Genomic DNA, 17,327 nt, shown 5'->3' with positions numbered 1-17,327 from the left:
GTTCGGTGAATAAGATCAGTCTGATTGGTTAAGTGAATAGATCGTAGTGATTCGCTTCATGAATGGATCATTGTGATTGTTTCACAAAAACATCATTGTGATTGGTTCCATGAATAAGATCATTCTGATTGGTTAAGTGAATAGATCGTAGTGATTCCCTTCGTGAATGGATCATTGTGATTTGTTTCACGAATACATCATTGTGATTGGTTCCATGAATTAGATCATTCTGATTGGTTTCGTGAATAGATCGTAGTGATTCTCTTTGTGAATGGATCATTGTGATTGTTTCACGAATACATCAATGTGATTGGTTCTGTGGATAAGATCATTCTGATTGGTTTCGTGAATAGATGGAAGTATTGACTTCGTGAATGGATCATTGTGATTTGTTTCAGGAATACATCATTGTGATTGGTTCCGTGAATAAGATCATTCTGATTGGTTAAGTGAATAGATCGTAGTGATTCCCTTCGTGAATGGATCATTGTGATTTGTTTCAGGAATACATCATTGTGATTGGTTCCATGAATTAGATCATTCTGATTGGTTTCGTGAATAAATCGTAGTGATTTACTTCGTGAATGGATCATTGTGATTGTTTCACGAATACACCATTGTGATTGGTTTCATGAATTAGATCATTCTGATTGGTTTCGTGAATAAATCATTGATTGGTTTCATGAATAAGATCATTCTGATTGGTTTCACGAATACATCATTGATTGGTTTCATGAATAAGATCATTCTGATTGGTTTCGTGAATACATCATTGTGATTGGTTCCGTGAATAAGATCATTCTGATTGGTTTCGTGAATACATCGGAGTGATTCCCTTCGTGAATGGATCATTGTGATTTGTTTCATGAATACATCATTGTGATTTGTTTCATGAAAAGATCATTGTGATTGGTTTTGTGAATAGATCGTAGCGATTCACTTCGTGAATGGATCATTGTGATTTGTTTCAGGAATACATCATTGTGATTGGTTTCGTGAATAAGATCATTCTGATTGGTTTCGTGAATACATCGGAGTGATTCCCTTCGTGAATGGATCATTGTGATTTGTTTCAGGAATACATCATTGTAATTGGTTTCATGAATAAGATCATTCTGATTGGTTTCGTGAATACATCGGAGTGATTCCCTTCGTGAATGGATCATTGTGATTTGTTTCACGAATACATCATTGTGATTGGTTCCGTGAATAAGATCATTCTGATTGGTTTTGTGAATAGATCGTAGTGATTCCCTTCGTGAATGGATCATTGTGATTTGTTTCAGGAATACATCATTGTAATTGGTTCCATGAATAAGATCATTCTGATTGGTTTTGTGAATAGATCGTAGTGATTCCCTTCGTGAATGGATCATTGTGATTGTTTCACGAATACATCATTGTGATTGGTTTCGTGAATAAGATCATTCTGATTGGTTTCGTGAATACATCGGAGTGATTCCCTTCGTGAATGGATCATTGTGATTTGTTTCACGAATACATCATTGTGATTGGTTCCGTGAATAAGATCATTCTGATTGGTTACGTGAATACATCGGAGTGATTCCCTTCGTGAATGGATCATTGTGATTTGTTTCACGAATACATCATTGTGATTGGTTCGGTGAATAAGATCAGTCTGATTGGTTAAGTGAATAGATCGTAGTGATTCGCTTCATGAATGGATCATTGTGATTGTTTCACAAAAACATCATTGTGATTGGTTCCATGAATAAGATCATTCTGATTGGTTAAGTGAATAGATCGTAGTGATTCCCTTCGTGAATGGATCATTGTGATTTGTTTCACGAATACATCATTGTGATTGGTTCCATGAATTAGATCATTCTGATTGGTTTCGTGAATAGATCGTAGTGATTCTCTTTGTGAATGGATCATTGTGATTGTTTCACGAATACATCAATGTGATTGGTTCTGTGGATAAGATCATTCTGATTGGTTTCGTGAATAGATGGAAGTATTGACTTCGTGAATGGATCATTGTGATTTGTTTCAGGAATACATCATTGTGATTGGTTCCGTGAATAAGATCATTCTGATTGGTTAAGTGAATAGATCGTAGTGATTCCCTTCGTGAATGGATCATTGTGATTTGTTTCAGGAATACATCATTGTGATTGGTTCCATGAATTAGATCATTCTGATTGGTTTCGTGAATAAATCGTAGTGATTTACTTCGTGAATGGATCATTGTGATTGTTTCACGAATACACCATTGTGATTGGTTTCATGAATTAGATCATTCTGATTGGTTTCGTGAATAAATCATTGATTGGTTTCATGAATAAGATCATTCTGATTGGTTTCACGAATACATCATTGATTGGTTTCATGAATAAGATCATTCTGATTGGTTTCGTGAATACATCATTGTGATTGGTTCCGTGAATAAGATCATTCTGATCGGTTTCGTGAATAGATCGAAGTGATTCCCTTCGTGAATGGATCATTGTGATTGTTTCACAAATACATCAATGGGATTGGTTCCGTGAATAAGATCATTCTGATTGGTTTCGTGAATAGATCGCAGTGATTGCATTCATGCATGAATCATTTTGATTGGTTTTGTGAATGGATCATTCTGATTGGATTAATGAATAGATTGTAGTGATTGGCTTCATGAATATGATCATGATTCCTTTCATGAATTATGATTAGTTTCATGATGTAGATTATTGTGGTTCGTTTGTGAATTAGATCATGGCGATTGGTTCTGTGAATGCATCATTGGTTTCGTGAATGGATCATTGTGATTGGTTTAATGAATATGATAGTGATTGACCATTGTGATTAGTTTCATGAATTAGATCATTGTGATTCATCTTCTGAATAAGATCATCATGTATTCATTTTGTGAATGGATCATTGTGAATCGAGTCATGAATGGATCGTGATTGGCTTCATGAATATGGCCGTGATTCATTTTGTGAATAAGATCATTGTGATTGGTTTCATGAATATGATCATTGTGATTGGTTAAATGCATAGATCAATGTTGTAGCTAAGTTGATCTAGGCTGAGCATTGATGTTGTATGAACAGTCACATACTTTGTTGAAGTATGAAAGACACTAGATGGAATAGAACTAACAATGTATTCTGATTACAAGACTGTTTGCATGGTAAACATTGCTGTAGTTAATAACCATCTGCATTGCCATTGGCTTGGTATGCAGTTGATATTAGATTAAGACGAAAAAGAATGAACAGGAAAGTCTGTGGTTTCAAAAGTCAGTTTCAAAGTTCACTGAATAATAAACAGGTTTGTCAAATCATTCACTCATTTTACATTAACAGCTTTGAACCTGCTACAGGTAGTATTGTTTTGTCGTTAAGAATCTGTTGTTCTTTTAGCATTGTATTATGAAAAGTGACCACTAGACAATTTATGAATGCATTCACCCTTAAACCTACAAGAAATAATCCTATTAAAATAAGATGCAGAATGTTTAACACAGAAATGGATGATGATACAAAACCATAAGTATAAGAATTATCACAGTCACGTAACCTTGTGCTTTCTTTTGATTGGTAGATGCTCTTGTTGGGAGGGATTTGTGTCAGACCAATCAAATTCCTCATCCTGCTACGACAGAAACGAATGTGAAATCGTAAGTGCTCTATAGTCCACTTACAAAAGTGGCTATATTTTTTCTTTTTTTTTCCAGTAAGTTTGCATAGCTTTAATTTATTACAGCTCGGCATCATATTTGGCCCAAATTAGAAACGTCCGAACACTAAGCTAAAACTCTGACCCTACTAGGTGACAACTTTGATGATGTAAAAGACTTAGTCAATGGTTAATCATCGTTGCAGTGACACTCCTGAATGAATGTTCTCACATTACCAACACTCACTTGTGCATAAAGAGTATTACGAAGCTTACTCTAGCACTAGACAATTTGTCACTGTAAAAATGAAATCAGTTTTGGAAAACTGTCAGTGCATAGGCTACATGTGCTAATGAGATGAAATGAATCTTAATTCTTAAAATGGTCGTTTGTGTTGTAGTACTCTGCAAAGTCACAATTAATTTTTGCAGAGATGTCATGTATTATGACATTATACCCCTGCTCTTGTGCTTAACTCAAATTTGAAAACCTCCCAGCTATCTAGCCCCTGGGGAATTGAGTCTACCTCAAGAAGCTACAACACTGTTGCACAAACTGGTTACAAACTGGATAAAACTGTGTCGGTTAGGTTGATAAATTATTTGTTGGCGTCATATTTGTCTGTATCATCCTTACTTTGGGATGGTTAATTCAGGGATAGGTTGTCATAGACTATAGGAGTCCAATAATTCGGCAGACTACAAGAGGTATTAATGAACTCAAGCAGTTCTGTTTTATGATTTCTTCATCACCTAATGCACAGTCACTTTAGTTGAGTATCTTTCAGAGATTTTACAAAGAATTTGATTGGCTGAAGCCTTCTGCTGCTGAAGACAACTCCTTTGATACTTGGCACTTTCTCCAAGGAATGCAACCACACATATAGCAGGTCAGTACAAATGCATAAGTGTTTCAAAATTTAGCCATTATTGTTGACTATTTTTTTTAAGGCAACCCTTATTTATATCTGTGGTCCAGTTTACTGCTAATATTTCCATGGCAACCTTTGGTCAATGGTAACCTGTTTCATAAATAGTCTGCTTCAAGGATGGATTTTTTTCCCCTTCTTTTTCAAGACTTTTCTCTTAAACTGTAGTTGCAACAAAGAAAATAATTTGGCACAAGCATGAAAATGAAATGAAAGTTGAGAACTAAAGAAATTGTGAGCAATCATCATGACGTGATAGAACTGATAGTCTGAAAACAAAAGAATGTACCAATACCAAGACTCCAGTCAACCTTTCAAGATTCCAGTATTTTTTCTGTTGTTTCATGCCTTTTTCTTCAGCAGTGAGAATCACACTGATGTCCAAGCTTTCAAAGAAAGCAATGATCTATAAATTATATTTCTTCTTAGTCCTTCCAGATGGACAAAAGGTATCTATGAGATGGTGATGAATTCTACATGTGTGTGTGCGTGTGATGCCTCGTCTTGTAGATGTGATAACTCACCATGCATTAACTGACATACTTAGTACGTAGATACCCCATATTTTTATCTCAACGATGGAATAAGCTTGATGTTAAGTAGGACCAATAGAAAAAAATGATCTTGAAACTACGTTATTCCTATAAACAAAATCTCAGCTAATTCTCCCTCCGCCCAATACTGTCAACGTATACTTTCTTTTCATATATGTTCTCATAAAGGAAATGTTGATTCTTTGTCTTCAGGAAGAAGCAGCTGTATATTTGGGTCAATTTCACCTTCTGGCCGATGGGAGCTGATGGGCCGATGGGAGCTGCATCAATACAACCTCGTACGTGGATGAGAAGAGAAGTGATGAAGATGGGCGATACAGTTTCATAGAAGCGATGAAGATGGGCGATGCAGTTCCATGTAATTACTTAAGACAAACTGAGGTGGTGTCTCTTGTAACGATTTGAAAAAGGTGGCATGTGTAATGAACCAAACTTCTAAAAATGTAGTGCAGCTCTCATTGTTAACTTAATACAGGTGATATTTGGGGAGTGGGGGGGAGGGAGGAATTCTGGAAAAAAGGGGTTGGATTCAAATCAAATTTGGGATAAAACATTTCTTTACACATGACCTTGCACATAATCGTTACACGAGACACCATCACAGGAAGGCCAGTTTGTATATGGTATTGGTGTGGTTTTATCGTCTTATTTCTGGCAAACCCCCCCCCCCTGTACGACCAAAAATTATATCCATCAAAACTTACTGATGGAAATATCTCCCACTAAAGAAGGGAAATGCAATATTGAGATTCATATCATTGAACCCTCGTTAAAATTCTGTTCTGAATTGTTCGTAGGTGTCAGTACCAGCAAGTTGTTCCCAACGCTGCTTTACTTTACAAATCCTTCTGTAGCATTATTTGCCAGTAATATTATGGTTACATCACACCATTGCAGAAGAGAAGTGATGAAGATTGGCGATGCAGTTCCATAGAAGCGATGAAGATCGGCGATGCAGTTCCATGTAATAACTTAAGACAAACTGAGGTAGTGTCTCTTGTAACGATTTGAAAAAGGTGGCATGTGTAATGAATCAAACTTCTAAAAATGAAGTGCGACTCTCATTGTTGACTTAATACAGGTGATATTTGGGGAGGGGGGGGGGAGGGAGGAATTCTGGAAAAAAGGGGTTAGATTCAAATCAAATTTGGGATAAAACATTTCTTTACACATGGCCTTGCACATAATCGTTACACGAGACACCATCACAGGAAGGCCAGTTTGTATATGGTATTGGTGTGGTTTTATCATCTTATTTCTGGCAAACCCCCCCCCCCCCCCCGTACGACCAAAAATTATATCCATCAAAACTATGCAAATATCTCCCACTAAAGAAGGGAAAAAATGCAATATCGATATTCATATCATTAAACCCTCGTTAAAATTCTGTTTGAATTGTTCGTAGGTGTCAGTACCAGCAAGTTGTTCCCAACGCTGCTTTACTTTACAAATCCTTCTGTAGCATTATTTGCCAGTAATATTATGGTTACATCACACCATTGCATATTTTTTAGTTTTAAAATTCATTGAAATGAGTGACTTGCATTCCCAGAACTTTGTTGTTATGGGAGAGTATGAAAACTTGAAAAACAAAGTTACCCAATGAAAAGTGCTTTTGTCACTGAACTGTTCTGTTAAATGTGCCTTCATCAAAGTTGACAGACCTAGAGATCTTAATTTGAACTTTGGGAAATTTACGACATTTTTAAAAGTGTTTAAAATGAAAATACGAGGGGGCAAAGGTTCAAGAAAGGTAAAGTCGCTCATTTCACTGAATTTTAAAGATGTTAAGCAGCTGTTTGCATTTTTGGTCTCAAATTTAACGGCAGACTTATCCAGACCTTCAGAGTCTCACTTTAAACTTTTATTTCCAGTTGCTCAAATTATTGTCACTATGCGAGTGTTTTCACTATGCGAGTGTTAATTTAATATCCAATGCTTGAGGATTACCTTCAGTCCTCGAAGTAAAGTCAGCCTGATATGCTTTCGTCGTACAAATTGTACCGCATGCAACGGCAAACTTGACCAGGAAACATAAAATAAAACATTAAAAAAATGTTTACATTAAAATAAAATCTGGACCATTCTAAGCTGGTAATTTTCATTATCATGTGAGGTTCGAACCTCAACTGATCGTTCTAAACAGACCTAAACTTAACTAAATGTTGTTGGAATCTAAACTGCTGCCCATAGTTTACGACTATGAATGCAAAGAGCTGCTTTATGTTAAGGGTAGATGTTGTAGGAGTAGATTGAGAGGATGTTATCCAAAGAAATAACAAACTTTAAAGAGAGCTCACACCCAAAAATTTCAAAACAAACGAAATACTATCGATGCAGACTCGGTGTCATTGGCCGAGGAAGCGTCTTGTTTGCCGGCAGAGAGCCGTCCCTTCCAAAACAACCAAAATTATTCTTGCTGGTGAGATTCGCACAGAAAGGCTGTTGATTGTAGAAAGTGAGCAATTTTGGCAATATCAAAATTGGGGATAATGCATTCTCTCTACTAGTCCTAGTTCATGTACCTCTTAGAAACCCCCCACCCCCCTTCTACTGGAGTGACACCTCTCCCTTCCTCTTTTTAAGATTTGTTCTGAGGGTTATACTTGCCCTTATTGCAAAACTTGTTTTCAAGGAGGAAGGAGAGCTGTCACTCCTTATAGAAAGGAGGTTACTCTTTATGTTTCTTTTTTTTTGCTTTTTATTTTTTTTCTTTTTCCTTTTACCAACCTTGCCTTCAGTGGGGATTGAACCACCAATCTCTGACTTGGCAATTTTTTTTGGATCCACTGCACCAAAAGAGGGGACACCTTTTTCACTTGTTGAAACATATATTTAAAGATCCACTTTTTTTCCCTTTTTTTTTCAATAAAAGTTTACCTCCCTCAGATGTCCAGGGTGGGCCTTTGACCCGGAGAGGTAGGACACTCACCCGGAGGAGGGTGCCTTTGGCCCAGGAGGGGAGGGGGAGGGCTCTCACCCAGGGGAGGGAGCCTCTCACCCCGGAGGGGAGGGGGAGGGCTCTCACCCAGGGGAGGGAGCCTCTCGCCCCCGGAGGGGTGGGGGAGGGCTCTCACCCAGGGGAGGGAGCCTCTCGCCCCCGGAGGGGTGGGGGGAGGGGGCGGGCTCTCACCCGGAGGGGAGGTGGATGGGACCTTTCACCAGGAGCTGCTATTTCAAGCATACTCCTTTTACTCCCATCCACCAGGGGGATTGAACCGATTACAGAAGAACTTGTTCTCCAATGGCACTACCAACTGCGCCACTTCGGTTCCTAATGATTATAAACTCATTTTTGCCTTTATACTTCCTACCTGCCCCAAAGAAGAGTAAAAGGAAAATGGTTTGGCCAGTGTTTGAACACCCAGACCTGATTTACCTCATGATCCATAGTCCATAGCCCTAACCACTGTGCTATGACACCTTCTTGGAAATACTTGTTTGTTTCTAATACTTAACCCTAAGGATGCAGGAAAGTTTAAAAAAAAAAACACCTGGAAGTTTTGGAATTCAAAAAGAATCCCAAAACTTCCAGGTGGAGAGCATGTTCATATTCTTTAGGATAAAAAAGATGAGTGAAAAATGGAAAGTGTTTAACCACAGATTGTATTATGCACTGAGCTACAATAGTAATTGGAAATTATTGAACTACTTGCTATATCTGAACCTGAGAACTTTGGATGAATAGCAGTTAGCAGAAATCAATTCATTTGCTCCTTTTGACACAGAGAAAAATGGAAATGACAGGAAATACTTTTACCTGTTTTTTTTGGGGGGTAAAAATTTATCCCCAGAATGTAAAGAAGGCAACATGATGTGGCCTATTTGGGCAATAGCTGTGGTACTACAAATATATCCTAACCTTGTCAGAACAGCAAAATTCTGAGGTCTATTTTTAGGCAACAGAATAATGAAAGAACATTTCCAAAGGAGGTGTCAATACAGGTGCCACACTACAGATGTTACTGTAATCCATTTTCAAGGACTTTTCTCTTCTATGGAGGAAGGAATATATTGAACAAAAATATGGACAGAGTATGCAAATAAGATAGCATTATGCAGTGAAGTGTTGGCACTGTGGCCACCATTTATTGATATCTCCATTAATTTCACAAATAATTTATAAAAAACTGCTTGGATTTCCCATTATTCAGTCTTTTTGAGGGTAGGTGATGGGTATGGTTGCAAGGGGTCTAAGGGAGGGTTAATACTGATAGTACACTTTCCAAGTGCTACATTTTAAATATAGTCCTAGAAGGTATTTTAAGACTAGATATATTAAAAATTTATAGTGTGATTTTTAAGGCAAACGAATGACTACAGAAACTAGCAACTATTGAAAAAGGGAATATTAGGAACTTAACTGTGCCTTATAAATAGCATTTTGTTTTTTGCCAATTTCCGGCAATTTTAAGACCAAGCCCCTTTAAGACCCACCCCCTAACTTGTTTGCAGTGGGAAGTAGTAAATAATTCTATTCAACTTCAAAGTTCTGTCACCCAGATAATAATGCAGATGGGAATCCTTCAAAATTGTCAACTTGACTGAGGGTTCAAGCTTAATGAATTACATTGTTCTGAGATTTTATAGACTTTACCAATTGCATCAGAATTTAAGAAGCTCATTGTAAAAGGTCTATCTTTTTTTCAGCCCTATTCATTCCCTAACAAATTTGGATACAGTGTGAGTTAACAACATATGCAACATATGCAAATCGTATGCTTGCTATTTCTGATGGCAAATTTCCACAATTTTGATGACAATAACAAAGACAAAATTTTTCTTTTTTTCTTTTCAGACCTAACTTGAGAAATGTGCCAGGAGACAAAGGATGTATTGTCTGCAGCAGAAGTCTTCAGCAGTTTTGAGGGCAAAACCAATGGGAAGATTCTGATCTGAATTATAGTCAACACTGCATAATTGAAACCAAATAATGCTGCCCTATATCTTTGATATGCTCTCTTTCTACCCATGCAATACTCTGTTTTATGACAAATCATACACACAAAATCCTAACCTGCAAATCCTATTGCTTTTGGTATGAACAGATTACAGCCCCTAATATGGGAATTTTCAACTTACTCTGTGAATTTTGTTTTCTTCAATAAGTTTTTCATTATTTGCCACCAAAATATCTCTATAAAATGGAAAGGTACACTAGTACTCAAATCATTTGTTTTAATTTGATATTCAAAGGGTACAGTTATGTATCTATATATAACGGTGGTTGGGATGGAGAAGGGGTTCAAGACCAAAACAAAATCTGGTTTAAGCCAATTATTATGCGGTTAAAGGATGTGAGAGTAAGTTGAGTGGTGTCTGCAGCACAAAGACTTGTTAAAACAAACCCCTTTGGCTGTCATAGGGCACAGTAACTTACTTTGCACAATACAAATGCTTGGTTCTTTGAACTAAACCTCCATTTCTTTAGGCAGGTTTATATTAGGATAGTTGTACAGGAATCTACTTTACCTGAGTAAAGAAAACAAAAATTGTTATTTTTAGAGGGAGGAAATTGTCATGTTAACATGTATTATACAAATGAAATAAACTTGCACTTATTTGAATAAACAGCACACAATATGGTCTCAATTATTTTTTTCCCCGTATTGGTTCCATATATTAAATATTTTGGTTTATACTTTTTGTTTTTGAGCAGCTTTGCTGATTTGCTATATAAATTTTACTTATTATTAAATTAATTGCATATGTTCCCTGTTAGGATAACGGAGGATGTGGACACATTTGTACCAATTACCCAGGCGGTTATAACTGTTCCTGCAGCCTCAACTTTAAGCTTGGAATTGATCAACATAGTTGCAGACGTAAGTACAGAGTCAGAATTCACAATCAGTTCCTCCTCTCCCTTGTGCGTATGTTACCCTCATGATTTGAAAACAATTTAACACTGAGACTGTTGCTTCACAGTTCAGTGATAACCCCTTTTTGTCTATCAAAATCTACTGTACCAATGAAACATTTTCAACTCATAGAAACCTACTAGTCCCCCTTCTCTTTGGACAACGGCATTTCTGCCAAGTCTCATGGTTTAACTGTGAGGTGGGTGGTGGGGGGGGTATATACTTGTACAGCTATTTACCATACTTCAGACAGATGTATACTTTCAGACTATTTTGTACCTATGATTTTGTTGATGTTCTTTCATTTTTAACAGCCTGTCCGACATGTGAAAACTTTGAAGAGATGCAGCGGCTTATACTAGAGCTGACATACGAACTGAACATGGTCAAAGATGAAATAACTAGGCTGCAACAGACAAATATTATATATGAAAATAGGGTAAGCATTGGCCCTGTATGGCAATAATCAAGCATAGCATAGCGTGTACATCAGGTAGTGTCTTGAGAGACAGATCGTACCCCTGGGGACTATGTTAAGGCCTTATGTTAGAGTTTACAGTGATAGATAGCAACTGGGTGGAAGTGAACATACTTGGAACTTGATTTGGGAACTTACAACTCCCCCCCCCCCCCCCTCTCACTTCTGCAAAAATAGCTACATCTATGTTGGTCAACTGTAACTTTGTCAAAATACAAATAAGTTAGAGGGTAAGCTTGGCTTAAGCTAAGATGACAGCTCCTGCAAAAGCTAGCCAAATGAGTAATAGGCATCCAACCACTCAAGACCGTAGAATGGACAGTCAATTACAATTTGGGGAACATGCTGAGACTCCTAAATACCTCTACCTATTCAGGAAACATAGTTTTTTGCCCTTTTTTATTTATTTGAGTGTAGCAAATGTGGCTATCAATCAGATCGGTGCATTTTCAGTTCTTCAATTTCCCCCCCATTTAATGTTTTTCATAGATACGACAAATGGAAGACACCAAATCATCTCAGATGCAGCTGTTATCATCCACTCTTAGCGCCATCAATGCTCACTAACAACAACCAGGAGAGGTTAATATCGAGAGGGGGCAATTGAGAAGATACAATGAGCAGAACTTGTTAAAGGTGGAAGAGAAACGGACTAAAACCGATTGCTACTTCTGAAGGGCAAAGTACTTTATATATTACAACCAAAGACAACACGGGATTTGTTGCATCCACATACTGTTATCAAGAGAGATATTATCTTGGATCGATTTTCCTGCTTCCACTTTTGCTACTGAGAAGCTGCCTGCATTATAGAAACTATCATCATGTCTAGTTACAAGATGTACAGTAATCAAAGTACAACTTCTTATTTGATGTCTAATGGAAATACCAACATGATTAGCTAAAGCTAATTGTAGCTAATTGTAGCTATGTGTCATCAGCAGCTATGTTTTATCTTGGAATACAAAAGCCAGTATAAATATTGGTGGTTTTCTTCGGTATCATGAATTTCCATTGCAGCTATTCATATAACCAGTAAGGCAACAAATTGTAGCCTTGGATAAATTTGAAAGCAGGTTTTGAAAATGCAAGGATTCTACATGATCACAGAGATGCTTTAAGGTCACAGTGCAAAATTTTTACGAGATTATGTGTGCTAGATATGTGGTTGGTATAGATCAAAACATTTGTACAGAATCTTACATATGCAACAATTGGTCGTAACGTTGTTGAATAGTGATGTTTTGATTACCTTTAAAAACTTATGTATAGTTTTGTTTATTTTTCATCAACTATCTTTTAGGACTAATAAAATTAATTTCATTTTAGAATAACCTTTGAGATTATTGTAAATCCATGTGTTAGTTGCTTAATTAGACTCATCTAAAGTATGCACAGCCAATTATTTATTTGTTTTTTTCTGTGGCAGTGGGGTAGTAATGAGTATTGCACCAAGATTCCTGACACGTTTCTTTTCTCCTATTTTTAAAACTTATTTTGCATTTCTGGAGAGATTTTCCTGTTACATGCATATTTGGTCACAACGATATGATGCATACCCAATATTACAGTTTTCAATCACAATATTAGCATTGAAATTGTTGTTCACTGTTCTAATGAAATCAATACTTTAGCTGATTAGGGTCAATTGAAGAAACTTGAAATCCCCGCAGTTGATAAATGAAATGCTGCAAACAACAGGGGAAAAAATCCATAGTTTTATTCCATTTTTTCATTTCTTGAAAAAAATATTTCATTTATGTTGTTAATTTAATGTTGTGCCTATCTGATTTTGATGTTGATTCCATTTTTTCCAGTCGTAACTTAAACCTCGCTTTACATTTTGTTTACTAGACATGACAAGGCAACAAATCATTTTTTTTCTTACATCACATAGGTTTTCTGGAATTTGTGGCAAATGGTTATAGGAGCAAATGTTATGCCTCGTTTATTTAAACACTGGGTAGGTGAAACAGTCCAATTTGTGTTTTAGGATTAGCATGCTTTGTTTATGCAAACAGTAGATGGGTGATACAAATTTTGATTTAGGACAATAGGCAGATGGGATTTTTGGGATACATTTTACCTTGGGATGTTTTATTTAGTTGATATTCTGTACAATATTTAGTGGTATTGTGCATTAGAGATAACATATTAAAACAGCTAATCATGTTTGTATATTGTAACCTTTCTGTGCCTAGCAAATACTTGAACACACATAATATGTTTGATTAGGGTCACAGGTGTATGTTTAAACCTCAGGAAAGCCAGTTTGCTATGTCTGTTTATAGATTAAACTACATTTGGTCTACACATTCTGTTACTTACAAATTCAAAGGATCGAGCATTAAACAATTCCAGAACTGCTAGTTCTGGCCAAATGATAGATATTGAGTGGCCAAATGATAGATATTGCAAGGATATGCATTAATGTATTATTAATAGTGTATATAGATTGTCACAAGCCAGTGCAATGCCTAACCGCCGAATTTGCATAGTAAAGTATTGTCAAAGACTTATTAGAGTCAATAACAGCCGATTGCACCTCTCCCAAGAAATATATGAAAAATTTTTACATAAAAAACTGAGGTAAAAACTTAGTTCAAAACAAATAAAGTACCAGTAATTCCTTTGAGGAATTTCACTTGAAAACTGAAGATTTACACGTTCAATTACCAAAGCTCCTGAATCAGTGGGATTTTACTGATGATACCAATAATGTTCGGTCCGATGCGGCCATTCAAACTTCTTCGTATGGCAGTGGGGGAGTCCTTCACATTCAATTCTGTTAGAAGAAATGAAACAAAAAAAAGTATGACAAAATAGGGTATAAATTTCAACATTTTCATTATTTTTAGCTTCGCAAGCTGTCGTCTTTTATAGCTCTATCAAACTTTAATTTATAAATCGACGATTTGTGTCTTTGCAAAATAGCTCTTTCCCTGTGGATCTAAATCTGAATTAAATCAGGTTTGAGGTAATTACTTTTAATGTTTCCGGGCAACTGGAGAGCCAAGGAACATCACGATGGACAAGTTTTAAGGGTTATCGATTTTTGGTATAATTAAAAAATTACATTCTACAAAGAAGATCCAAATTTTTTGACAGCTGCAACAGAAGTGGATATTCAGAAACAAATTTGGACAAAAAATACAGACCATAAAGGAACATCATTGCTGATATTGTACTGTTTTGTTTAATTTAATTTATGGTGAGATGAGGTCTTTTCTTCCTTTTGTTGATATTATTAAGTTCTAGTTGGAATTTCATGTAAAGTTTCTAAGTGTACTTATGCCTAAACAATTTGCTTAATCTATTTGGTAACATATTTTGATGTATTTGTAAATATTTCCAGTAGTGAGGTAGTTGCCATTTTAACTGAGTTGCATTATATTTATTATTTTATCTTTATTAATAATAAACTTTGTTAATATACCACATCCTCTGTCTGTTTCTTCTAATGGACTCCTATTTTCTATTGTAATGGTTACATCAGACCAGCTGACTTTAATATCTCAAAACAGCCAAATGTGTATGTCGGAGCTACAAGCCTATGACAACTGTTAGAAGACACAAATGATCCCTGACAGAACATGCAATGTTGTTAAGATAAAGCATATCAACAAAATGTAAAAACTAGGAATAATTTCAATAACCTCTCTGCTAGACCTCTCCCTAATACAGAGCGCTAAGGGAACCTTCCAACTGGGGCCTCTCTTAAATAGAACACTAGGGTAACCTTCCAACTGGGGCCTCTCCCTAATATAGAGCACTTGGGATAACCATCCAACTGGACCCGCTCTCTTATACAGAGCACTAGGGTAACCTATCAACTGGGGCCTCTCCCTACTAATACAGATCACCAGGGTAACTTTGCAACTGGGGCCTCTCCTTAATACAGAGCACTAGGGTAGCCTTCCAACTGGGGCCTCTCCCTAATATAGAGCACTTGGGATAACCATCCAACTGGACCCGCTCTCTTATACAGAGCACTAGGGTAACCTATCAACTGGGGCCTCTCCCTACTAATACAGATCACCAGGGTAACTTTGCAACTGGGGCCTCTCTTTAATACAGAGCACTAGGGTAGCCTTCCAACTGGGGCCTCTCCCTAATACAGAGCACTTGGGTAACCTTCCAACTTCGGCCTCTACCTAATACAGAACACTAGGGTAACTTTCCAACTGGGGTCTCTCCCTAAAACAGATCTCTAAGGTAACCTTCCAAATAGGGCCTCTCCCTTGTACACATCAATAGAACTTTCCAACTGGGGCATCTCCCTAAAACTAGGGTAACCTTCCAACTGGGGCCTCTCCCTACTAATAAAGAACACTAGGGTAACCTTCCAACTGGGACCTCTCCCTACTAATACAGATCACTAGGGTAACCTTGCAACTGAGGCATCTACCTAATACAGAGCACTAGGGGTTCCCTTGCAACTGGGGCCTCTCCCTAAAACAGAGCACTTGAGATAACCATCCAACTGGACCCGCTCCCTAATACAGATCACTAGGGTAACCTTGCAACTGGGGCCTCTCCCTACTAATACAGAACACCAGGGTAACTTTGCAACTGGGGCCTCTAACTAATACAGATCACTAGGGTAACCTTGCAACTGGGGCCTCTCCCTACTAATACAGAGCACTTAGGTAACCTTCCAACTGGGACCTCTCCCTACTAATACAGAACACCAGGGTAACCTTGCAACTGGGGCCTCTCCCTCCTAATACAGATCACTAGGGTAACCTTCCAACTTTGGCCTCTCCCTACTAATACAGAGCACTTAGGTAACCTTCCAACTGGGGCCTCTCCCTACTAATACAGAACACCAGGGTAACTTTGCAACTGGGGCCTCTAACTAATACAGATCACTAGGGTAACCTTCCAACTTTGGCCTCTCCCTACTAATACAGAGCACTTAGGTAACCTTCCAACTGGGACCTCTCCCTACTAATACAGAACACCAGGGTAACTTTGCAACTGGGGCCTCTAACTAATACAGATCACTAGGGTAACCTTGCAACTTTGGCCTCTCCCTACTAATACAGAGCACTTAGGTAACCTTCCAACTTTGGCCTCTCCCTACTAATACAGATCACTAGGGGAGCCTTCCAACTGGGGCCTCTCCCTACTAATACAGAATACCAGGGTAACTTTGCAACTGGGGCCTCTCCCCACTAATACAGAGCACTTAGGTAACCTTCCAACTTTGACCTCTCCCTACTCATACAGATCACTACGGTAACCTTGCAACTGGGGCCTCTCCCTCCTAATACAGATCACTAGGGTAACCTTCCAACTTTGGCCTCTCCCTACTAATACAGAGCACTTAGGTAACCTTCCAACTGGGACCTCTCCCTACTAATACAGAACACCAGGGTAACTTTGCAACTGGGGCCTCTCCCTACTAATACAGAGCACTTAGGTAACCTTCCAACTTTGGCCTCTCCCTACTAATACAGAGCACTTAGGTAACCTTCCAACTGGGGCATCTCCCTACTAATACAGAACACCAGGGTAACTTTGCAACTGGGGCCTCTAACTAATACAGATCACTAGGGTATCCTTGCAACTTTGGCCTCTCCCTACTAATACAGAGCACTTAGGTAACCTTCCAACTTTGGCCTCTCCCTACTAATACAGATCACTAGGGTAGCCTTCCAACTGGGGCCTCTCCCTATTAATACAGAACACCAGGGTAACTTTGCAACTGGGGCCTCTCCCCACTAATACAGTGCACTTAGGTAACCTTCCAACTTTGACCTCTCCCTACTCATACAGATCACTACGGTAACCTTGCAACTGGGGCCTCTCCCTCCTAATACAGATCACTAGGGTAACCTTCCAACTTTGGCCTCTCCCTACTAATACAGAG

At 37.8% G+C, this 17,327-nt stretch overlaps 2 protein-coding genes and 1 long non-coding RNA gene across 5 annotated transcripts in view; 2 read left to right on the top strand and 1 right to left on the bottom strand.

Annotated features, from left to right (window-relative positions):
- The window catches only part of LOC139961433 (uncharacterized), a 56,082-nt gene extending 41,192 nt beyond the window's left edge, over window positions 1–14,890 (top strand). For all 3 annotated transcript variants that reach the window (XM_071960600.1, XM_071960597.1, XM_071960598.1), the window contains 4 exons: window positions 3,556–3,631; window positions 10,836–10,938; window positions 11,289–11,413; window positions 11,942–14,890. In XM_071960600.1, the coding sequence (XP_071816701.1) occupies window positions 3,556–3,631; window positions 10,836–10,938; window positions 11,289–11,413; window positions 11,942–12,019 (382 nt within the window). In that variant the 3' untranslated portion in view covers window positions 12,020–14,890. The remainder of the gene's footprint in view (window positions 1–3,555; window positions 3,632–10,835; window positions 10,939–11,288; window positions 11,414–11,941) is intronic.
- LOC139961438 (uncharacterized) lies at window positions 3,640–10,829 on the top strand. The gene is made up of 3 exons (XR_011790887.1): window positions 3,640–4,520; window positions 5,306–5,471; window positions 9,912–10,829. It is a non-coding gene; the product is annotated as an uncharacterized lncRNA (long non-coding RNA).
- LOC139961436 (inositol-pentakisphosphate 2-kinase-like) overlaps window positions 14,097–17,327 on the bottom strand; it is a 39,297-nt gene continuing 36,066 nt past the window's right edge. Inside the window, exon 13 of the mRNA XM_071960606.1 lies at window positions 14,097–14,237. The gene's annotated coding sequence lies outside the window, so the exon portion shown is untranslated. The remainder of the gene's footprint in view (window positions 14,238–17,327) is intronic.

This window comes from Apostichopus japonicus, chromosome 20 (assembly GCF_037975245.1).
Source record: "Apostichopus japonicus isolate 1M-3 chromosome 20, ASM3797524v1, whole genome shotgun sequence".
Lineage (NCBI taxonomy): Eukaryota > Metazoa > Echinodermata > Holothuroidea > Aspidochirotida > Stichopodidae > Apostichopus > Apostichopus japonicus.
This window is presented reverse-complemented; position numbering and strand designations above follow the sequence as displayed.